The 20543-nt window shown below is 38.9% G+C and overlaps 4 protein-coding genes across 4 annotated transcripts; 1 reads left to right on the top strand and 3 right to left on the bottom strand.

The window, feature by feature from the left end:
* Positions 1-503: 503 nt before the first annotated feature.
* On the bottom strand, positions 504-4740 carry LOC105448682 (signal recognition particle 54 kDa protein). The gene is made up of 9 exons (XM_011687387.1): positions 4273-4740; positions 3625-3801; positions 3150-3379; positions 2683-2833; positions 2454-2602; positions 1971-2232; positions 1675-1783; positions 1317-1583; positions 504-981 (listed from the first exon to the last, which is right to left on the bottom strand). Exons 1-9 carry the CDS (start codon positions 4348-4350, stop codon positions 884-886), a joined length of 1521 nt encoding a protein of 506 aa, XP_011685689.1. The 5' UTR covers positions 4351-4740; the 3' UTR covers positions 504-883.
* Positions 4741-5575: 835 nt separating this feature from the next.
* Positions 5576-8307, bottom strand: LOC105448681 (COP9 signalosome complex subunit 1). The gene is made up of 5 exons (XM_011687385.1): positions 8088-8307; positions 7778-7870; positions 6562-7686; positions 6274-6408; positions 5576-6123 (listed from the first exon to the last, which is right to left on the bottom strand). Exons 1-5 carry the CDS (start codon positions 8112-8114, stop codon positions 6046-6048), a joined length of 1458 nt encoding a protein of 485 aa, XP_011685687.1. The 5' UTR covers positions 8115-8307; the 3' UTR covers positions 5576-6045.
* A 2259-nt stretch (positions 8308-10566) lies between these two features.
* LOC105448680 (homeobox protein XHOX-7.1') lies at positions 10567-12398 on the bottom strand. The gene is made up of 2 exons (XM_011687384.1): positions 11712-12398; positions 10567-10832 (listed from the first exon to the last, which is right to left on the bottom strand). The coding sequence occupies exons 1-2, from the start codon at positions 12396-12398 to the stop codon at positions 10758-10760; spliced, it is 762 nt and encodes a 253-aa protein (XP_011685686.1). The 3' UTR covers positions 10567-10757.
* Positions 12399-15710: 3312 nt separating this feature from the next.
* On the top strand, positions 15711-20452 carry LOC105448678 (adenylosuccinate synthetase). Its single transcript, XM_011687383.1, has 6 exons — positions 15711-16277; positions 17528-17630; positions 17953-18316; positions 18877-19269; positions 19661-19917; positions 20083-20452. The coding sequence occupies exons 1-6, from the start codon at positions 16104-16106 to the stop codon at positions 20130-20132; spliced, it is 1341 nt and encodes a 446-aa protein (XP_011685685.1). The 5' UTR covers positions 15711-16103; the 3' UTR covers positions 20133-20452.
* The last annotated feature ends 91 nt before the right edge of the window (positions 20453-20543 follow it).

Here is a 20543-nt window from a genome sequence, read left to right as displayed (position 1 = left end):
TCTAAAGTGTTTCGTATCCTGATAATTTCGAAAAGGGACATTGTAAAATATCAATGATGAAAATTATAATTGCTTCGAAAATGCCAGTATTATCCAATAAGTATACACAACAGAATCTGTCATCCGTTTCCGAAGTAAAGGTCTCGAATTCGCGAGTAGTCAGTTTTTATTTTTTTAAGTACTGCGTATATATATATATAGATATTACTTATTAGTTTTAAGTATTCAAGAGACGACTCTATGTTAACTGATCTCGTTATACCAAATGTCACAAATTACGAAATATATGAAATATGAATTTTGCCCGAAATTTAAGAGCGATCGCCAATTTTTATTTTCTTTATAACAATACATAATATTCCTCTTATATGATAATTACATTCGTCACATGTACCTTTATCATTTGATTACGGTAATAACAATATCCAAATTGAAACCTCTTCCCAACGTAGTTGTATCTAATATTTAAAAAAACATAACAAGTAACAGGCTCGTTTATAAATAATATTGTCTAGCAAAACTTACGATACGAGGATAAAGATGAGAGGGCTATGAACAGTGTCGAAATAAATTAGCATTCTCGTTATGGCATTTCGTCGCGTATTCTGATAATTTATTGCATTTACATCCAAATATATTTACGGTTCGATGAGCGATTAAAAAAAAAAGACTATAGAAAGCCGCTGAAGGATCCATTATCCAATGCCGCTGCACATCATTTCCATTACTTATAAAACGCATTTTCTGTGTAAAAACAAAAAACGTTTCAAACAATTTCTCCAGTATTTTTTCTAACTCAGATACGACATAACTTTCTCGAGAGATGCATGTAACGGTATTTAACGTCCTTAACGGCAGTATACGCACTGCCCGAAACCTCGTCTCAGGATTTACCACCGAAACCTCCCATTAAATTTCCCAATCCACCTGCCGCGCCCTGCTGCAGTTGTTTCATTATATTTTGCAATCCTGGCATACCACCTAAAATAATCATGGTAAAGGTGTCTATAGAAAATGGTCAAACTGCGAAGTAAATTATAAGAAACGATATGGAAAACACAATGAGGCGTTCCTCTCCCTATTCCCATTTGTAGGACACTATGGCTGCACTCGGGGAGCGCTATTACGTCATTTTATTTTTATTGTTCACTGGTGTAAAACGAGGACAGGATAATGCAACAGCGCGTTCCCCGAATGCAGCCAATAGTCGAGTGAAACTTATTAACAAAATATAAAAATTTATGAAGGATTTGCACATAAAAAAAAGAGCGTTCTTCAATTTTCTGAAAGAAAGTTTTCTGTGTAAAATTACTCACCCATTTGATGTAATACACGCGGATCCATCATTTTCGCCATCTGATGATTCAGCTTCGCCATTTGCGTAGGGTTAACGTTCTTTGCCATATCCCCCGCCTTGAACAAGCCCTTTATGCCTCCCATCTTCTTGACGACCGCCGCGAACTTTGTATACTGCGTGATTAAATCTTTGACCTCTTTTTCCGTCACGCCAGAGCCCCTTGCCACTCTGATTATCCTTCCAGGTTGTTTGCTGAATAACTTGGCTCCATCTCTGCTGTCCAGCTCTGAAATAACACGACGTGATAAACGTTGCTGAGAAAATAAATCGTCAGAAGAGGTGAAAAAAATAAAAAGCATTTCAAATTTTAAACAAACCTGAATCATTCATACTGTCCATAATAGTCATGAGTCGTTTTAATCTTGCCATTGATTCTTGCTCTGTCCCTTTCGACATGAAATCTTGGCTAAACCCAGGGATCATACCCTACGTAAAATAAAATTTTAGAATTATAAAAATTTAATATTGATCGGATACTAATTAGTTGTAATTATAAAATATTATGATACACAAAATATTCAACTTTTACAGCAAATATGAAAATTACAAATTTTATACTATAAAACATATTAGGAATACATATATGCGAGTGTTAATTTTTAACGTTATTTACCATTAATTGTGAAAATGGTCCCATCTTCATGATATTTTGAAATTGCTCATACATGTCTCGTAAGGTAAATTGACCATGTTTAATCTTCTCGAGCAATTCTTCGTTATCGTCTAGATTGAGTTCATTTACTTTGTCAATAAGTCCTTCAATGTCTCCCATACCCAGTAACTTGCTAATGAATGGCTTCGTTTTAAACGGTTCGAGGTCATCTATATGTTCTCCTGTGCCGACAAATATTACAGGACTTTGTGTTGCTGCAACACTAAAAAATTAAATATATATGAGAATCTTATTAACTGTGCAATTGCTTATTATAAAAAAATTAAAAAGTGTGACGATATTTTATTGTAAATATTAATTACAATAAATTTTATTGTAAATATTAATTTACAATAAAATATTGTCACACGTTTTAATAAACATATTGCAAAAAACAAAGGTACACAAAATTATTAAATTAAAAATTGAAAAAAAAAAACTTACGCAGAAAGTGCGCCACCACCTTTGGCGTGGCCGTCCAATTTTGTGATTATGATAGAACCGACGTTAACGCGTTCTTTAAAAGCTTTCGCTTGCGCTTCGCACGCCTGACCTATCGTTGCGTCCATTACAAAGATTATATTGTCTGGTTGCTGGAACAATGTGAAGACTCAGAGTTAAAAAAAAGTTGATTCTTTTTCTATTCATATTCTTAAAAGACGTGTTAGTTTACCACAGCATTGGCGACTTGCAACATTTCCTCGAACAATGATTCTTCCTGTTTATGCCTTCCGCTTGTATCTACAATAATGATCTCATATCCTTCCTTCTTGAACATATCGACACCATCTTGTGCAATTGTTACAGGATCCACTTCTGTATAACTAAATTTAGAAATTGTTAGCATAACACATTAAAAAAAAAATAGTAGCATTTCAGTAAACGGAAATGAATTAAAATATATTTTTTTAATTTAATTTAATTAATTTAATTTAATTTATTTAATTTAATTTTATTTTATTTATTTAATTTTATTAATATTTTTTTTATTTAAACGGATTAAAATGGTTTTTATAGAAATATACATTTATTTTCACGAAGGCCAATCCATTTCAATTCATTTCAATCCACGATTTAAAATTTTAATCCATTTCCATTTAGTGGGATAATATCGCAACAAATATTTTCTGCTTTATTTACCTTCCATAAAATGGTATTCTAGCCTTGGTGGCGTTCTGCTTTATCTGATCGTACGCACCGGCACGAAAAGTATCAGCGCATACTAAGCACGCCTTCCAATTTTTCTTAAGGTAGTGATACGCAAGCTTGGTACAACTTGTTGTTTTACCGGAACCTTGCAAACCGACAAACATAATTATGTTAGGACGGCCTTTTACTGGTTGATAAGCTTTGACACCAGGGTCAATCAACTGAAAAAAAAAAAATTTTTGGTCAAACATTTTCAAATACTTAAAGAAATATACTTTCTACATTGCTTTCAGCAGAAAAAAAGCACCTTTGCAATTGTCATAAGGTTTAATATTATTGGTTCTTAATCTTAGTACCTCACAGATCTAAATATGTCACCAATCAGATTAAAGAAAGCCATTTTTTCTGCTAAATGCAACCACATTATAAATTTTTTTTATTGTAAAAAATCAAGTGACAGACCAACCTTCACGAGTTCTTTGAAGACTGCGCTCTGTATCATCCTCCTTTTATTAAGACCACCAGCCATATCTTCAAAATCGATAACCTGGCGTACATTTTCTCGTAATTTTTTCACTAATCTAATATTTACATCAGCTTCAAGTAACGCCGCGCATATCTCCTTCAGCATAGAATTTAAAACCTGTCGAGAGAGAGAACAGCATTTATCGACAAAGCAGTGTGGTACATATCCAAACAACGGTTATATTAGAACATAATATATGATGATATATAAAAAAAACGACAGTACGCAGAAATCGAAAGAGTTTCAACCAAGAGAATTATCCTTGAGAAATCAATAAACGGATAATTCTCTAAAATTCACTGCGTCACCTCTCGAGGGTGGTGCGCAGTATTGTCAGGATTTCAGATCTAAATTCAGGCTGCGATGTAAACATAAGTTCACCACGTACGGCAAGATCGTTGGAAATGAGTGGAAATTTCGGGGCGCGTTACGCGAAGACGAGGGAAACGTAGGCGGGAGAAGCGGAGAGCGGGACGTGTGCGGTCGCGATATTCAGATTTTTTTGTTTACAAATCACCCTCGCGCGGAGTCGCGTTCCACGTAGCGTGGGCAAGCGGGAGCCTTAAAAACCCCGATAAACAAACTCACCTCCTCGTTGATGACGGTCGCATTGCTGAGCGACCGCAGGGCGGACGTAATCTTACGTCCGAGATCCGCCAAGACCATGTTCGGACGTTCACGCGTTCACGTCCGGGAGCGAAAAAAAAAAACAATCGTGTACTCCGACTGTTAGCGGGTTAGGGTAGTATTAACGTATAAAATCTGTCATCATCTGTCCCGACGGTGCGGCGGCCAACACGGCATGACGACACATCCGGTCGCGAGGAGAGAGCGATCACGCGAAAGAGCGACCCGGACGCGCACCCCGGTCGGTCGTTGGCGGTGCGCGAGTGCCTGGCGACTGCGGGCCGAGTATCTCCCACGACGCGCGTTCGTTCGCACGTCAAACGGCACGCTCGGCTTGTTTATACATGACCGACGACGAGACACCGCACGTAGTCGCCGTTCATATCGATCAGAACGTGCACCCGTACGTTACTGATACGTGCACTCGGCGCGATCTATATCCCTCCCCTCCTCCCCCCTCCTACCCACCTATCTCCCACGCGTCTGAAATCAAGCGGTCATTTCCGGATCCGCGGACCGCGAAACGCGCGTGCTTTTCTATTTTTGATCAGAACTTTCGGAGCAATTTTGCGTCCTCGTTTATTATGTATCTCGAGGGCAGAGAATACGTACATGCCCCGACCCCCCGTACGTAAATGTTGTCCTTTTTGGGTGTAGAAGTGTAGCTGGTGTAACAAACCATGGAAACTAACCTAATCTCAACAGTCTTTACTTGCAGGTCGATGGCAGCGCCGAGTAGAATAGAGTAACCTAGAAAGTTTGTCTTGATTGGTTGAGATCGCTGTGGAGTGTGGATTCTGCATTAGCATTTAAAAAGGCCGGTATTAATGCACCGGTACGCATGTATGTGTATACTGAATACTTGGCGGCAGAAAGGTTGTAATATTTTTAATTTTTGGGATTTGGCGAGAAAACACAAGCAAAATAAAATTTTGTTTTGATATCTGAATTATCGTGCGTTAAGGCGCAGATGATCTTATTATATAATTTAGATGACCAAATTGCAAAATCTAACGCTGTAGCAAGTTTCGCAGCTTTAAAGATAATTTGTAAAATTTGAGTTAAATAAAGTGTTCACTCATCCTTGAAATTAAGTTTCTTTTAATTGATTGTCATTATAATTTCGAAAATAATTATATTTTCGGTAATTTCTATTAAGTTAATCAACACGATTCAAAATACTTTCTTCCATTGAATTAGGAGATCAGAGATATGATAAAACAAAATAAATAGTATGAGGATGACAGATTTGCACGAAGATATATATAATGCAATGAATTTATTTATAATTATCCTAAAAATTCCAGTAGAGTATGTTAAAGTCTTAGGTTTATTCACATCGCTTGTATACAGAGGAACTTAAGATTTACGGTTTTTCAATATAATTTTGTTACAAAAGAGACCACATCATGTTAATTAATCGGGAAGTTAATCTATGTTACACACTTTCCTTTTTTTTTTAAAGATTCTATAATCGTTAATCATCAAGGAGATAAAGTCACTTTGTTCTTTTCAAACAACGCAACGTAGCAATAATATATATATATATATACATATGCCATATATTATATTGTTGAAAATGAGGTACAGGTCATTGACTTTGCAGAAATAACACAATGTCGAATGTGATAGTGAAAATCTTATTTTATACCTAGATGGACGTGGCAGTTGAAAGAGAGAGACACGCATATAAATTTGCTTCTTCCCGAGCGAGATGTCAACGCGCATGCAATTTCAATTTTTTACCGCTAAAGTACCGTTCCCAGGTGCTACTGACATTTCACCCCCTTGTGTACTGTCGCGCTGAGGACTCTGTCGTGACAAAACAATGCGCTTTTAGAAGAGTAAAAACGAGACATATCTCTCGATAAAATTTATTACCGTTCATATAGTAACAACAAATAAATAAAATATAAAATATAAAATTTTTTGTATCACTAAAAAAAAAATGTTATACTTTACCTTTACGTGAATATGCTGTTTTAACATCGCAGCTCTTAAGATCAACATACGAGTACGCCTCTGATAATCTTTTCCAACGCTCATAGACTTCTCAAAAGTAGTGCTACGTTGATCGACGTCCTTTGCATATAAAATCTGTAACAATTGTATCAATTGGACAGTTAGGTATCTATATATTTTCTCAGATAATTTATATATATTCTCGTAATTCATAAAGATCATTTTAAAAATTCATAAAAAATTGTTTAAAAATGTAATAAAATGTAAATCAAGCAGACAGCCCCTCACCTTGTTGTGCGAATCTATACGAGCCTGTATCTGACCGTCGAGAATAAGTTGCATGAGCTCGTCTTCCAATTCGGATACAGTTCTATTAAATGCGGTTGCCATTCGTCTCATGTCCGCGCTCAGGTAAGGACTAAAGTATTGTATCAAGGCCCTATTTCGAATTTGCGTATACAACAGGTTCACGTGAGGCGCTATGTACATGTCCAGGAGGATATTATCCTTGATCTCATCGAGCAGTTTCAAACAGGATGCGTATTTGGATTCGTAAAATTTGAAAATTATATCCCGAAGTTGCGGCTCTAATTCTAGGAATAATTTGAAGGAACTACTAAATATAACTTGTTTTTGCAACTCGTGTCTGTCGAAGGTGGCTAGAGCACAGAGCCCTCCGTAGAGAGCCACGTTTCCAGGCGACAGTAGCTCGGGGCAGTCGCAATGGTCTAAGGATGCCTGTAGAAAATGTTTCGCGGCCATTTTATACTTTCTTGTCGCAAGCTCGGCCAGGCCCGCCGCCACTTTCAACTTGGTGACTATCGCCTGATTGTTGTCTTTACCGTGCAGCTCCGGAAAGTCTGGTGTACTCTCGGCCTTGGTGACATAACTAAGTACGTGGGACCAGTTTTGCAGATAAACGGAAACTTTGATCACGTTCAAACACATGTTCACAACGTGCTTGCCGCTGGTACAGTAATCCCGCGCTCTGGAGTAACATTTCAAGGCGTGAACGAGATCGCCGCAATTCAGATAGTGATCCCCCAGATCGTCGTGGCCCCTTCGTATGCTCTCCTTAATGGAGTTGCTCTTGTAATTTTTCAGATCGGTATCGAACTTCTCCAATTTAAGGGCGGCCTTCTTCGACCGAGTCTCCACCCACGTCTGATCCATCGTTGGCATGTCCTGCGAGGTCGACTGCGCCGCTATATCCGGCAATCCAGGGGTGTAGCCCATCGCCTCCACAAGCTTCTTGTGCAGCATCATGTAGAGACCGACGTTGTACGTGGTCATCACATAAGTGATCGCCATCTTCAGCGCTTCTATTCGTAACGACGGACAATGGTCGGCGATGTATATAAGCCTGTGTAGTTTCGCGAGTCCAGTGTAGCTGTTGGCGTACACCTCCAGGTCCTGACGAAAAAGGAAAACGTGAGGTAACCGGTTGCGCGGCGAGACGGGATTCTTAATTACGTTCAACAGGCACGGAGATTTCAATACGTACCAACGTCGGATTTTCTACTATATACGGTTCTTCCTCAGCATTATCATTATCCTCTGTAGGAGCATCAACCTGCATTGGCTCCACGACATTTTGCTGCGAACGAGAATACAAAAGAAAATGTCATTCGGCCCGGCGTGGGTGTTTCAGATCGCGAGAGGGATCGCAGAAACGCGATCAAAGGGATGCGAGCGAGTGAACGCACTCGCACGGGGAGATAACCCCCACGACAAATTTTTTTTATCTCCTCCCGAGTCGCGCGCGATCCCGAGGAGAGATTCAGCTCGCGCTCGAATCTCGACGGGATAATTACCTGAACGTCGTGAACTTGCAGCGGCATTATTAGCCTTACCCGTTGTATTGAAACGTTAATATGCACTTTTGCTATTATGATAGAGAGAATCGTACCACCGCTCGTGAGGGACCGAGATCTCTCCGCGTATCATGTATAAATTAAATACGGAACGCACACACACATTCACACACACGCGGGTCGCGGAGCAGCGCACAGGCCGACGCGCATCGGCATGAAAGAGAGCGGCAACGTTATCGTTCCGAATGACAGTACCAGAAGTCCCTGCAAGTAGGAGTCTGGCAACTACCCGTGTTCATGCGTATTGGCTTAATCATGCTTTGTAATAAGATGGCGGAACCAATTGGAATTACTTACAAAAATCAGGCAAATTTAATCAAAACAGAAGTATAATAAATCACCGACGAGATACTGTTAAAGACCATCAGCAAATTTTCGTGCCAGCCAAAGGGCCCGGAGGTAATTGCAGAGTGTCGATGTTATCGACGTTTGACATAAATTTATGCGATTTATTTGAATAATACATTATTAAAATCATGATTTTTATTATATAAATGCTTTATATTATATAAGTATGAATACTTATTATAATTATTATGCTATAATATCATACTATATTACCGCAAAATTACTTTTTTTTCAACTATTTTACCATCTCTCTGGATAATCAAACACAGAGAGATGGTAATAGCATTCTCTCTGGTATAAATAGTACGAAAAAAAATTGTAATTTTGCGGCAATATATATAATATTATAGTATTCGTACTTATTTATAAAGCATTTATTTAATGAAAATCATGCTTTTAATAATGTATTATTCAAATATTTACGAATCGCAATAGTCGATAATATCGACACTCTGCAATTATCTCGCGCGCTCTCCAGGCCCTTTGACCGGCACGAAAATTTATCCAGGATGATTGATGGTCTTTAACAATATCTCGTCGATGTTCTTTAATTTTTATGTTAATTAATTTTTGTAATTTATAAATATAATCTTTCTTTGGGGCTAATTGAAAATTAATGGTCGTATAGAAATATCAATTCTGGTAATAATCTTAATTTGCATCCTAAAACACGGCAATTCTTAGTTAATTTCTGTTTATTTATATTACCTGTTATGTTTATTTTAATTATTATTTGTAATTTTACAGTTTTTTTTCAATTATCTTCTAAGATTACAATTTTAATTTTAATTTTTATCCATTGCGGCAACGCTTGCCGCGCGGCAAAATGCAAAGCGGTTTAACTTACAGTTCCTAAAAAAAATGACATATTCATTGACTAATATAATACGTATTGATCATGTCTTGCGTGGCAAGTGTTTCCGCGTTCAGTGTGTAGGAGATGTCATTAGAGCAAATGTCATTGCTCTAAAAAGAAAGAATCGGCGTTTAATTCCATCAACAGAATCATTTAAAGTAAAAAATTATTATAACTATATAATTTCTAATTACAACACAATAGTTCTTAATTAAATTTTTTCCCATATATATTAATAAAAGAGATTAATAATAATTCTGATAAGCAAACACCAAATATAATACGTGCAAAGCCGAACTTGGCGTTTAATAACAAATATTTTAATGTGTAAATCTTAATTACAATTCTCAGTTCGAGCAAATTGCGCGTCATAATCGTCGATCTTTAACCGCAGCTCCAAACTGAATTATTAACATTTAACAATCAGAAAATTTAATATTTATAGGAGCTGCGTAACGGACGATTATGCGGCGCGCGGTTTAAAGCTTGAACTGAGAATTGTAAGATTCACGAATCACGTATAAAAATATTATTATTAAGCACGAAGATCCGCTTTGCACCATGTTAGCATTTGTTCATCTTAATTGTTTGAAATATGTTCCACGGTCGATTCTGATACATAGTTAATAATAATTCTGTTTATATTTATGGAAAAAATACTGCAGGTATAATTGCTTTCGATAAACTATTCGTGAGTTCAATCAGAGTTTGGCCGAAGTCATTCTAATTATAATGATATTTATAGTCCAATTTTATATTTAAAATGATCTCAAGTATAATTTCCAAATATTATATTATTTAAAATTTAATTAGCTATAAGATGAAACTTAAGTTAATAAGATAAAAATTAAAGTTTATCTAAAATCAGACTTACGTAAAGTAATTTTAAATATAAAAACGGAATACTATTTTCATTTTCATTTCGCGAGACGGAAAAATACAATCATGTGAATCACTGTTTACTCTTTCTATTCTCCATGATATCATACTTATCCCGAAAAAATTCTTTTATAAAGTTTCTTACAGCTTTCTTATCATCGCGAGATTATGGGGTTGTTTGCCGGCGCGTTCAATGATTTACAACGGAAAAATTCCTCTATCGAACGTTATGCGAGAACTTTCCGCTAAGCGCTAGCGCGTGATTTTCAATGATCGTTCGAATATTGTTGTATGTACGTGGCTGCAAATAATCGTGACAATCATATATATACATTAAATAAGTCGCAAATAATTTATTTACAGTACAATAACGAAAACACATATCATAATAAATCGTGGCGCCGGCAATCAAGCCGCTCGAAATATAATCGCGATCCAAATTCGGTGCACCCATCAATCGCTCGACAACCGAATAATTCGATCTGCATATTCCAGAAGAACCATTGTTGGTTTCCATTGTTGTCGAGTCATCGCGCCGTTATCGTGGAATTCAGCGACTCGCGCCTCTGCCTTGCTCGACGATTTTGAAACCAAATCTTAATCTGTAAACATAATGAAAAGTTTCGAATTTCGACAATCGCTCTTCTATCACAACATAAAAAACCTTTTTTATTTACTAGCGACAGAACAGAGATATTTTTTATCCGCGGAGACTTGCATGGATACGCGACGCGACGACTTTCGAATTCGAATGTCACATCCGCGTATCTATAATCAGCGTCAACGAGAACAATATGCGTAAACGTGTAATTGCCATCGAATTAACGACAAACTAAATGTGTCACTCGATATATTCAGCAAAATATTTATTTCTGCAACTGTTGGAATGTCTCTTCGCTGAGATAGAACTATTCTTCTATCTAAAAATATAATCCAATCAACGTAAAGCGCTTACTAGGCGCTGATTTTTGTTAAATCGGCCAATGTTAATAACATCATTAATATACATATAAAACAAGCTAATAAAAACTTTTTTATCTCGTTTTTTTATAACCAAATTATGTCAAGACAATTTAGTTTTTGAGGCACATATAATTGTGATAAATTCAACTGTACGTGCTGCTTTATTCCTTTAATTAGGATGTTAATCTCTTCAAAAATTTTAAATGACATAGAAATCAATTAATGATTTCGTTTTAAAAATCTTCTAATCTTCTTTACAACTGTCTTGTTTTATTTAAACGAGTGTTTCTCAAGAAATCGCATTTGAAAGTCTTACGTCCGTTTCTACCAAAAGCGACTACACTTTAATCTTGGTTTAACTTATTTTTTATCTTTTTCTAATTTTAAAAATTAAAAGATAAAGATGAAGAAAGAGAAATCTATACAGGGATAGAAATCGACATTATTAGATATCAAGAATTATGAATTGCAATTGTCTCTGCCGAGATCAAAACGAAAAATCTTCGCAATCGACGTACTTTGCTCTGCGGCAATCGCAGCGTCGCGGACATCTCGATGACGTCGCTCCTGGACAGGTAGGCACCCCTTTTGTACCTATCCTCCAACACTTGTAATTGGGACGAGGAGAACGGGATGCGGGGATGATCGCCCACTCGTCGCTTGACTCGCCTCTCGGCGAGGGACCGTCTGGGTAGCCTCGGCGGTCTGTACCGGGTGTACTGGAGCCACGTGAGGTCGGTCCATCGCGTCGCGCTCTCGCCGTCGCGGTCGCCGCTTCGCCGTCGCTCCGCGACGACGGGAGCATCGTGACACGTTTCACCCGGAGCGCGGTCGCGCACCTCCGACTCGCACGCGCGTCCCGACGTCCGTTCCCTGGTGGCCCGCGTTTCCCGCCGCGGGGAATCACTGCACCGTTCCGAAGACTCGCGCCGCTTCCGCGCGTCGACGTCGTCGCCCGGGAGCTCGCCCGCGAGTATGCGGGCTATACTGAAATCCGTGTTCCCCGTCCGCGAACCTCGTGCTTCGCTCGTCATCCCGGGAGCCTCACTAAATCCTTCGAAGGACGAACCCTTCGCTATATATATATACATGCATACGCGTATTCGGGGTACGCGCGAGCGAGTCGTGGTCGAACGCACCCGCCCGGGCCCCGTGGGGCACGTACCCCTCTTCCTTCTTTCTTTTTTTTTTTTTGCAAGGCGCATCCTCTTTGCGGGCAGATCCAAATTAGACGCATAGTTGCACCGCGCGATCGTTATCGCGCTACTCGCACGACGGGGGCCACGCTTCTGTGTACCTGTCCCATTGTTGCGGCATGCTCTTATACCAGTGTATTATCTGCGATCTGCAGACCACATCTTCCGGATACACCCCGGGTAATAACAATGTAATTGATACTCTGTAGCGAGGGAAAGCGGATCGCCGACATCGAGCGGGGAAACAGATCGGTGGGGATCGAGAGCCCCGATTTCTATAGGGCAGATGTCCTGGCGCACTGAGGCCTGTATAATTAAAAAGCCACGGGGGTCATCTTAATCCGGTAATATATCCATCTCGTTGATGTAAATATTGCACAACGCGCGGGGAACATGACCCTGGTATATTGTTACGTTTACTCGATACACACGCGATATCTCTCTATCTTTCTCCCTCTCTATATCTGCGGTTTTGTCAGACAATATACGCGAGCGAATCGAGAAACCGTTGCCTTGTGTACTACTACTTGCTCGGAAATTTGCAATTTCGAAACCTGTTGCCCTTTTTTTTTCACATCTTCAGAACTTTGTCCTGGGAATCTTCCCAGGCAGAGCCAAATTTAAAACGAAAATGAACGATGCTATATATACGCGCAACATGCTATTTTCTGCCCCGTTAGCATTGAAGATATACCGTCTTCTTCTTCTTCCTCTTCTTTTGTGAATCTTTCGCTTATATAGGAGAGAGAAATATGACATCAAGCTCTTTATCTATAAGGATCCAAGATGACGTCAAATAACGTTCTAATAACGCCTTATATTGACGATGGAGACGTTATTTTAAGACGTCTTTTGACGTTATTAAGACATCACCTTGCTACTTGGGATGGAAGTTTATTTGATCAATAAGTGATGAAATAATTAGTAATATCAGTAAAGACTGTTAAAAAAAAAACAAAGAAAGAAACAAACTCGGCTATCAGTTTCAGTAAAAAAAACTTTCAAAAAACTTTCTACAGCCGCAACGGCGCGCACATTTACACGTGTGAATTTTGCTACACATCCTCTCTGGCGTTCTGCCGACAAATTTACATTTTCGACAGACTTGGTCATTTGGAATTAACCCAGTGAGCAAAATGGTAGCGCTATGCTAGCTCACCGAGTTTGAAACTGAAAACAGATTTTGCAAAGTGTTCCGCTTGCAAACTTCGTCGGCAGAACGCCAACAAGGGTGTAGGAGAACGTAATAAAATACGATAGCAGATTGGAAGCAGAAACCGAGAAAAGCTGTGTCGGATTAAGACCTAAGCGGGGACCTAAATTTTTAGGGGCGGCAGAATTTGTTCTTATTGCTATTTAATCGCTTAGTGAGCGGTTGCACTTACTGCATTCTAATTGTTCGTAGATAATTTATAGTGAAGCTCTATTTACTCGTCGCGCGTTTTGCAATTTTAATCTTTAGCCATATCGCATACAAAATATTAAATATTAAATATTATTATTATTATTAAATAATAATAATAATACCAGAAAATTATATGTATGGCAATATTATTAAAATTTCTTTCTTCCTCGCTCATAATATACCAGTATTTGACGTCCAATATTCGTCGGTATTGATCGTTAAAGATTTTTAGAATACCGCAATATTATAAAAATAGAAGAATATATACATTATATGCGATACCAGTTATAGATACCCGTAATTGCTAGCTGAAATTTCGATATTCAGTCCTTAGATAACTACGAAGGAATATAGCTACGTTTAATTTCACTGACGACACAAAAAATCCGTTTGCGTGACGGCGATAATTTGAAGGATAATCTACTACGCGCGCGTTCAATACGTAAATTGCGCCTTTATTTCTTTTTTTAAACAGATAGCGTAACAGGCATATTTCTTCGTCATTCATTATTCAAGCGGAACAATCATTAACGTACCAAAACAGAATTATTTTCCGAATTATGCGCATTTACTTATGTTAAACTTATTGTCAGTAAATAAAATATTGGCGATACATTACCGTATTTGTAGCAGATTTCGTCGGATGTTTCCATTAAATTAACGTCAACTGTATCGTCCTAAAATTTCCATTTTGTTCGCAGAATAATTCTCTGATGTAATTTGACAACAGATTGGCGTCAGAACTAGGCTAGACTTTGTCTCGACTGGAGTTTGTCGTTTCGTAACTATTTAAATGAATATTTCATTACGGCAAGACTTTTCCAGTGCCGGATAAACCTGTTTTATAGCTACTGGAATATTTCGAGTGCCCACACTGAGAAAAAAAATTTGTTGAAAAACGCAAAGTTTGTTTTATTTTACCAAAATATTTAGTCCGATACGTTTGACTAAACATTACTACGATGACACAAAATAATTTGTTACTATTATAAATAAAATACTATTTTTTAACTAAACTATTTTGTTTCAACAAAAATTTATCGTATTCAACTCAACCGTTCTATTAAAAATACACACTATTTATTATCCCCATCTGTATCGTTTAGTCAGATCGATACTTGGAATTTAAACAAATATATTACTTGGATAACTAAATAACATGCAAACACAAATAAATACTACTAGTATTTCGAACAAAATAATTTAATTGAGTTTAGTTAATTCTTCATTAAACAATTTTTATGGTTGAAATGATTGAACTATATCTTTCTTTGTGCAACTAAAGAATTGTTGAATCAACTATTGGATCAAACAACTATACAAATTTAGTTCGTACAATCAATTTTTTTTCTCAGTGCATATATATATGTGATTCATCTAGATAAATTTTTTTTCAAGAGTTATCTATATTAAATTAATTTAAAAACTGATTTCCTTGAGGTCTTGTTTTAAAAAAATCTTTATATTTATAATATATATTTTTTAAAACAAGACCTCAAGGAAATCAGTTTTTGAATTAATTTAATATAGATAACTCTTGAAAAAAAATTTATCCAGACGAATCATATAAGTTTCGTCAATAATTGTAGTTTTTACAACGCGCGTCATAAAATATTAAAGACAAAATTTTTTTTTATCTATCATTTTGTTTATCATGATTTACGATTTATATTTTTCTCTGCTTTACTTTACGTCCATGATTATGACAGACGCTTACGTTTCTTTTTCTGCCTGTCACGGCCTATTTCGCGGCTAAAGCTACGAAACCACGAACGTCAATTAATTATCGTTCGTAGATTATTTAAACTCACCGATCGACATGCGCAACGTGCGACACATGTGCCTTTGGAAATCAGTCCTAATCGGATAGGTTAGGTTTCGCAGTGTCGGCGGAACGGCGCGGCGCGGCGATTGCGGCGAATGCTGCGTGGCGGGTGCGGGCGCGGCAGAGGAAAAGAGGAAACGGCGACGAACGACGTGCGCGTGCGGAAGGGATGCACGAGGGAGCGTAGAGGGGGAGGAGGTATTCGCGATCGAGAGTGATCAAAAGCGGCGGGTTACGGCGACTCTTCCGGACTCGTCGCCCACGACCGTTTTGACGGATTTCCGCCGTGTCAGCTGGCGTCAGCTGTTCCCTGGCGTTAGGTGGAAGGTCCCCGTTCGCCGAACGGCAACGCCAACGTCAGACGACGCGCCTAAACCGACGACGTTCCTATTCGCGATTCGCGGAGTCAGCGACGGACGCATCCGATCCGACGACGACGATCGACCACCGTCGACCCGTGGTGTGTGCGTGTGTGCGCCCCAGGATGCAGCAGCCGCAAGCGAACGGCAACGGCGCCCCGGCCTCGCCGAGGAAGAAGCAACGGACGTCCACCGTGTCGAAGGTCACGGTGGTCCTCGGCGCGCAATGGGGCGACGAGGGCAAGGGAAAGGTCGTGGACATGCTGGCGATGGAGGCTGACGTCGTTTGCAGGTGTCAGGTACGCGATTTTCCACCGCGTTGACCGCATTCCCCGGGTTTTGCCGCGATATCCTCGCCGGCGGGATATGCCCTTCCCCCCCCCCCCCGACGCGCGTCTCTCCCGCCACTTCCGATCCGATTCCCGCGGCGCTCTCCTCGCGGAGGCCAAGAGGCCGATTCACGTGGTCGATGATTCTTCCCTTTTTCCGCGACGGCACGCGTCGACGATGATGATCGAACGCGCCTCTTTCCTTCGGGGGAGAGCCCTCTGATATTTCCCGACCCTTTCGCGTCGACGATTGTCCGAGGGAAGGTGCACGATCGAAGGTCCCGCGGGGAGAGGAATAGGTTAGGCCACGCGGTTTTTCGCTAAAAAAATATTTCCCCGAAAACGATGTTCGCGGCATCCGTTGCCTCCCTCCTCGTCCGCTCGTCAGTCTCTATCCACGGAAAACGCGAAAGCATCGTCCTGTTCTTTCTTGCAGTTTTATTTTTAGCTGCAACCGTTAGCGCGTGTCACCTGACCTGTGCGCGCGAGTACCGCAAATGTATAACCTGACGTCTGGTATTACATAATAATTGACTGGCCACAAACGAAATGTATTTCCTCGAAAGAGAGAGAGAGAGAGAGAGAAACCTCAACGGAATTGTCGTCCCCCAGCGTATATCTTTATGACTAATTACTCCTAGAAAATGACTAATTACTCTTGATCGCTATATTTTTTGCGTGCCATAAAGATATGAAGCTCTTTTTTTTTAAATCTTTTTCAAGGACACAATTATCGTTGGAATCAATGTTCTGAATAATTTAATCGGTTTTATGCTAATGTAAGCAAATCAAAATTATGTAATATCAGTGCATTATGCATATCCGCATCGGTATATTACCTCTGCGAGAGAGATACATGTGTATCATGGAGAAATACATCATGTATCGGTCGGAATTAATGTGCCGCTTTTTAAGTAGAGTTGAATAAAAAATTGTATACACACATAATAACATCCAATATAAAACTTCTTTTCTTTTTTGTCCCTCCTTTTTTTTTATATCGTTCATTTTTTACCTCCAATAAGTCTATTATACGGCAAACGTTTCTAATATACTTGTATCCGCATTTCAATGCCACTATTTATGCCAGCGGGAAAGCCTTCGCCTATATATTCTTTTGTTTGATTTCCAATTCAGTGATTTCCAATTCGTAAACACGCTACGTCCTGTCGTAAATAATGGCGTGCCCCGTTTCTTCAAGTATTAATGTAATTTCGCAGGGAGGAAATAATGCGGGGCATACTGTAGTTGTAGAAGGTGCCGAATTCGACTTTCACCTTCTGCCTAGTGGAATAATCAATCCCAGATGCAAATCCATAATAGGTAATGACTTCTTCAAATCCAACCAGTTAAAGTTAATCAAATTTATAGATATCCTGGTTTGTGAAAAAGTAACATCTGCCTCTGTGATGATTTTAATTGATTAACGTAAAAAAAAAAGATGAAGGAATATAGAATAAACGCTTCATGGAGATTTAGATGCTAAAGAGATCATGGATATGTAAAACAGACAATTATTCCACTTGTTCACACAGGCTATTACATGTCTCTTGAAGTGTAGATTGTTATCTGAGTAAAACTCTCTGTTAAATATCGCAAATTATATAAATGGATATTATTTATTTGGGCTTTCTTCTGTTCGCAGGCAATGGCGTAGTGATTCATTTGCCCGGTCTGTTCGAGGAGTTGGAGAAGAACGAATCCAAGGGACTTAAGGATTGGCAGAACAGGCTTATAATATCGGATCGAGCACATATAGTGTTTGATTTTCATCAACAGGCCGACGGACTGGAAGAACTGGAGAAGGGCACGCAGTCGTTGGGGACTACGAAGAAAGGTATCGGGCCGGTCTATTCGGACAAGGCCGCTAGGGCGGGACTCAGGATTGGCGATCTTCTTGGAGACTTCGACAAGTTCTCCCAAAAGTTCAATACCTTGGTTACGTCGTATCAGAGAATGTATCCTGCTCTGCACGTCGACGTCGAAGCCGAATTGGAGCGTTACAAGGTGTAAGTATAATGGCCGTCTCTCAATTAAGATCTGGTTTATGTTTCGGTCTTAATCTTAAAATCCTAAAATTCAATCAATGAGAATGCAGATTTTGGCTGGGACTGCAGCTCTATTGGCTGACATCTAAGGATTTAAAGGGCCGTCTACAATAAAAGTGGTAAATCGTAAGCCGTAAAAAAAAGACTAATTACAGTCGAATATGAGAAGACTAATTGATTATGAGATTGGTCAATTTCTTAAGACTTGCGACCCTTTCTAGACATTAATCTAGACCCTTTGTAGACATTAATTCCTTAGGATTAAGACTGAAACGTAAACCTTAATTGTATTGCCTCAACATTTTAAGGTTCATCATTCTACAATGAGAGTAGTAAGTCGTAAGCCGTAAGAAATTGAAAAATCACAGTCGATTATTCTTCTTACTCGACTATAATTGGTCAATTTCTTACGGTTTACGATTTACTACTCTCATTGTATAGATGGACATCTTTAGAGGTACAGCTGCGTCTCGGCGCCAAGTGTACGGCTTTACAAAAATACACCGCCGATTCTTTCGCAGATACGCTGACCGTGTAAGGCCGTACGTGAGGGAAACGGTGCAATATTTGCACCAGGCTTTGAAGGACGGCAAGAAGGTCTTGGTGGAAGGCGCCAACGCAACGATGTTGGATATCGATTTTGGAACTTATCCATACGTGACAAGCTCGAATTGCAGTATAGGCGGTGTACTGACGGGTCTCGGCCTGCCGTGCAGCACAATCGGCGAGATAATCGGCGTCATAAAAGCCTATACAACCAGAGTCGGAGACGGCCCCTTTCCGACGGAACTTTTCGATTCTACGGGAGAGCTGTTGCAGAAGAGAGGCCACGAGATCGGCGTAACCACGAAGCGAAAGAGACGATGCGGATGGCTCGATTTGCCGCTGCTGAAATTCACGACTCTAGTTAATGGGTGAGTAAAAAGTGATTTCTTATTTAAAAGATTATGGCGACACATCAAATTCAGCATTTGGCAAATTAGAAACGTAACTAAAGATAATTTATAATAAGAGCTAATAAAACTGATGAGAAACAAAAATACTTTAACATATCTCGAATAAAACAATAAAACTTGTTGTGTTTTTTAAATAATTGCTTGATGTAGGGTGCTTACCATTTAGTGACACAAGTCGACACAAACGTCATTCTATCCTTCTCAGCATTTAGTGAGTAACAAAGACGAAACGATACTCAGCTTGTGTCATTAAATGGAAAGTACCCATAATAAGTTAAGTTACATATTGCGAAATGTGTAACTTTTACCTACAATCTATTTACAGACCGTTATGTTTTTCTTATTCCAGATACACCTCTGTATGCTTAACAAAGCTTGATATCTTGGACACGTTGCCGGAGATAAAAGTGTGTGTTGGATATCGATTGAATGGGAAAGATGTGGATTACTTTCCGAGTAGTATTTGGGAGTTATCGAAGGTCGAGGCGGTATATAAAATAGTCGAGGGCTGGCAGTCCACTACCGAGGGTGTACGTTCCTTGGATAAATTGCCGCCTAACGCGCACAAGTACATACAAATCATAGAGGAATACTTAGACGTGCCAGGTACGTGATGCTCTTTGCATATTTGAATATTTTCTCTACGAGGGAATTGGATTAACGAGTTATTAATCATTAAACCACAAATAACCACATCTGATTCTCTCTAAAGTAAATCTAATCTAATTTCGTAGATTCACGAGTCATTTGGTTGATTTATTCGATTTTCAGTTAAATGGATCGGCGTAGGAGCGGGACGAGAAAGCGTAATCGCCCTCTGACGACGCACGATCTCCATAATGTTACTTAAACGCACGGCATTAAATGTATTATTAATTTTAATTCTATCTGTAACATTTGCAATGCAAAGCGCACAGGGCGACATATTGTAACGATAAGTTTTCAGCGAATGTAGTATTAACTTTGAACCTCTTTGAGCAATGTATAATTGTAACAGCAATGTGAATGTTTAGTCATTTTGTAGTCAATATTTAACAACAAGTGAGCGGAAAATTATTAAAAAAAAAATGTTCGTTATATTGTCCATTTTCAATGGATATTCTGTTTTATTCGAGATATATTAAAATATTTTTGTTTCTCATCAGTTTTATTTTATCTTTTCTAATTTAAATTATCTTTCGTTACGTCTAACTTGTCAAATGCTGAATTCGATGTGTTGCCATAAATCTTGT

This window comes from Wasmannia auropunctata, unplaced genomic scaffold (genome assembly GCF_000956235.1).
Source record: "Wasmannia auropunctata unplaced genomic scaffold, wasmannia.A_1.0 LD336083.1, whole genome shotgun sequence".
NCBI classification, from domain to species: domain Eukaryota; kingdom Metazoa; phylum Arthropoda; class Insecta; order Hymenoptera; family Formicidae; genus Wasmannia; species Wasmannia auropunctata.
This window is presented reverse-complemented; position numbering and strand designations above follow the sequence as displayed.

Coding starts and splice junctions, on each gene's coding strand:
- LOC105448682 (XM_011687387.1), bottom strand. CDS start 4,350: ATGGTCTTGGCGGATCTCGGACGTAAGATTACGTCCGCCCTGCGGTCG. Junction 1,584..1,674: donor GGACAGTATGAATGATTCAG/GTTTGTTTAAAA, acceptor GTGTTATTTCAG/AGCTGGACAGCAGAGATGGA. Junction 982..1,316: donor GCGTGTATTACATCAAATGG/GTGAGTAATTTT, acceptor TGATTATTTTAG/GTGGTATGCCAGGATTGCAA.
- LOC105448678 (XM_011687383.1), top strand. CDS start 16,104: ATGCAGCAGCCGCAAGCGAACGGCAACGGCGCCCCGGCCTCGCCGAGG. Junction 16,278..17,527: donor ACGTCGTTTGCAGGTGTCAG/GTACGCGATTTT, acceptor GTAATTTCGCAG/GGAGGAAATAATGCGGGGCA. Junction 18,317..18,876: donor GAATTGGAGCGTTACAAGGT/GTAAGTATAATG, acceptor ATTCTTTCGCAG/ATACGCTGACCGTGTAAGGC.
- LOC105448681 (XM_011687385.1), bottom strand. CDS start 8,114: ATGCCGCTGCAAGTTCACGACGTTCAG. Junction 7,871..8,087: donor TGCAAGTTCACGACGTTCAG/GTAATTATCCCG, acceptor TCTCGTTCGCAG/CAAAATGTCGTGGAGCCAAT. Junction 6,409..6,561: donor GTATAGATTCGCACAACAAG/GTGAGGGGCTGT, acceptor CAATTGTTACAG/ATTTTATATGCAAAGGACGT.
- LOC105448680 (XM_011687384.1), bottom strand. CDS start 12,398: ATGCGCCTTGCAAAAAAAAAAAAAGAAAGAAGGAAGAGGGGTACGTGC. Junction 10,833..11,711: donor TGCGATTGCCGCAGAGCAAA/GTACGTCGATTG, acceptor TTATGTTTACAG/ATTAAGATTTGGTTTCAAAA.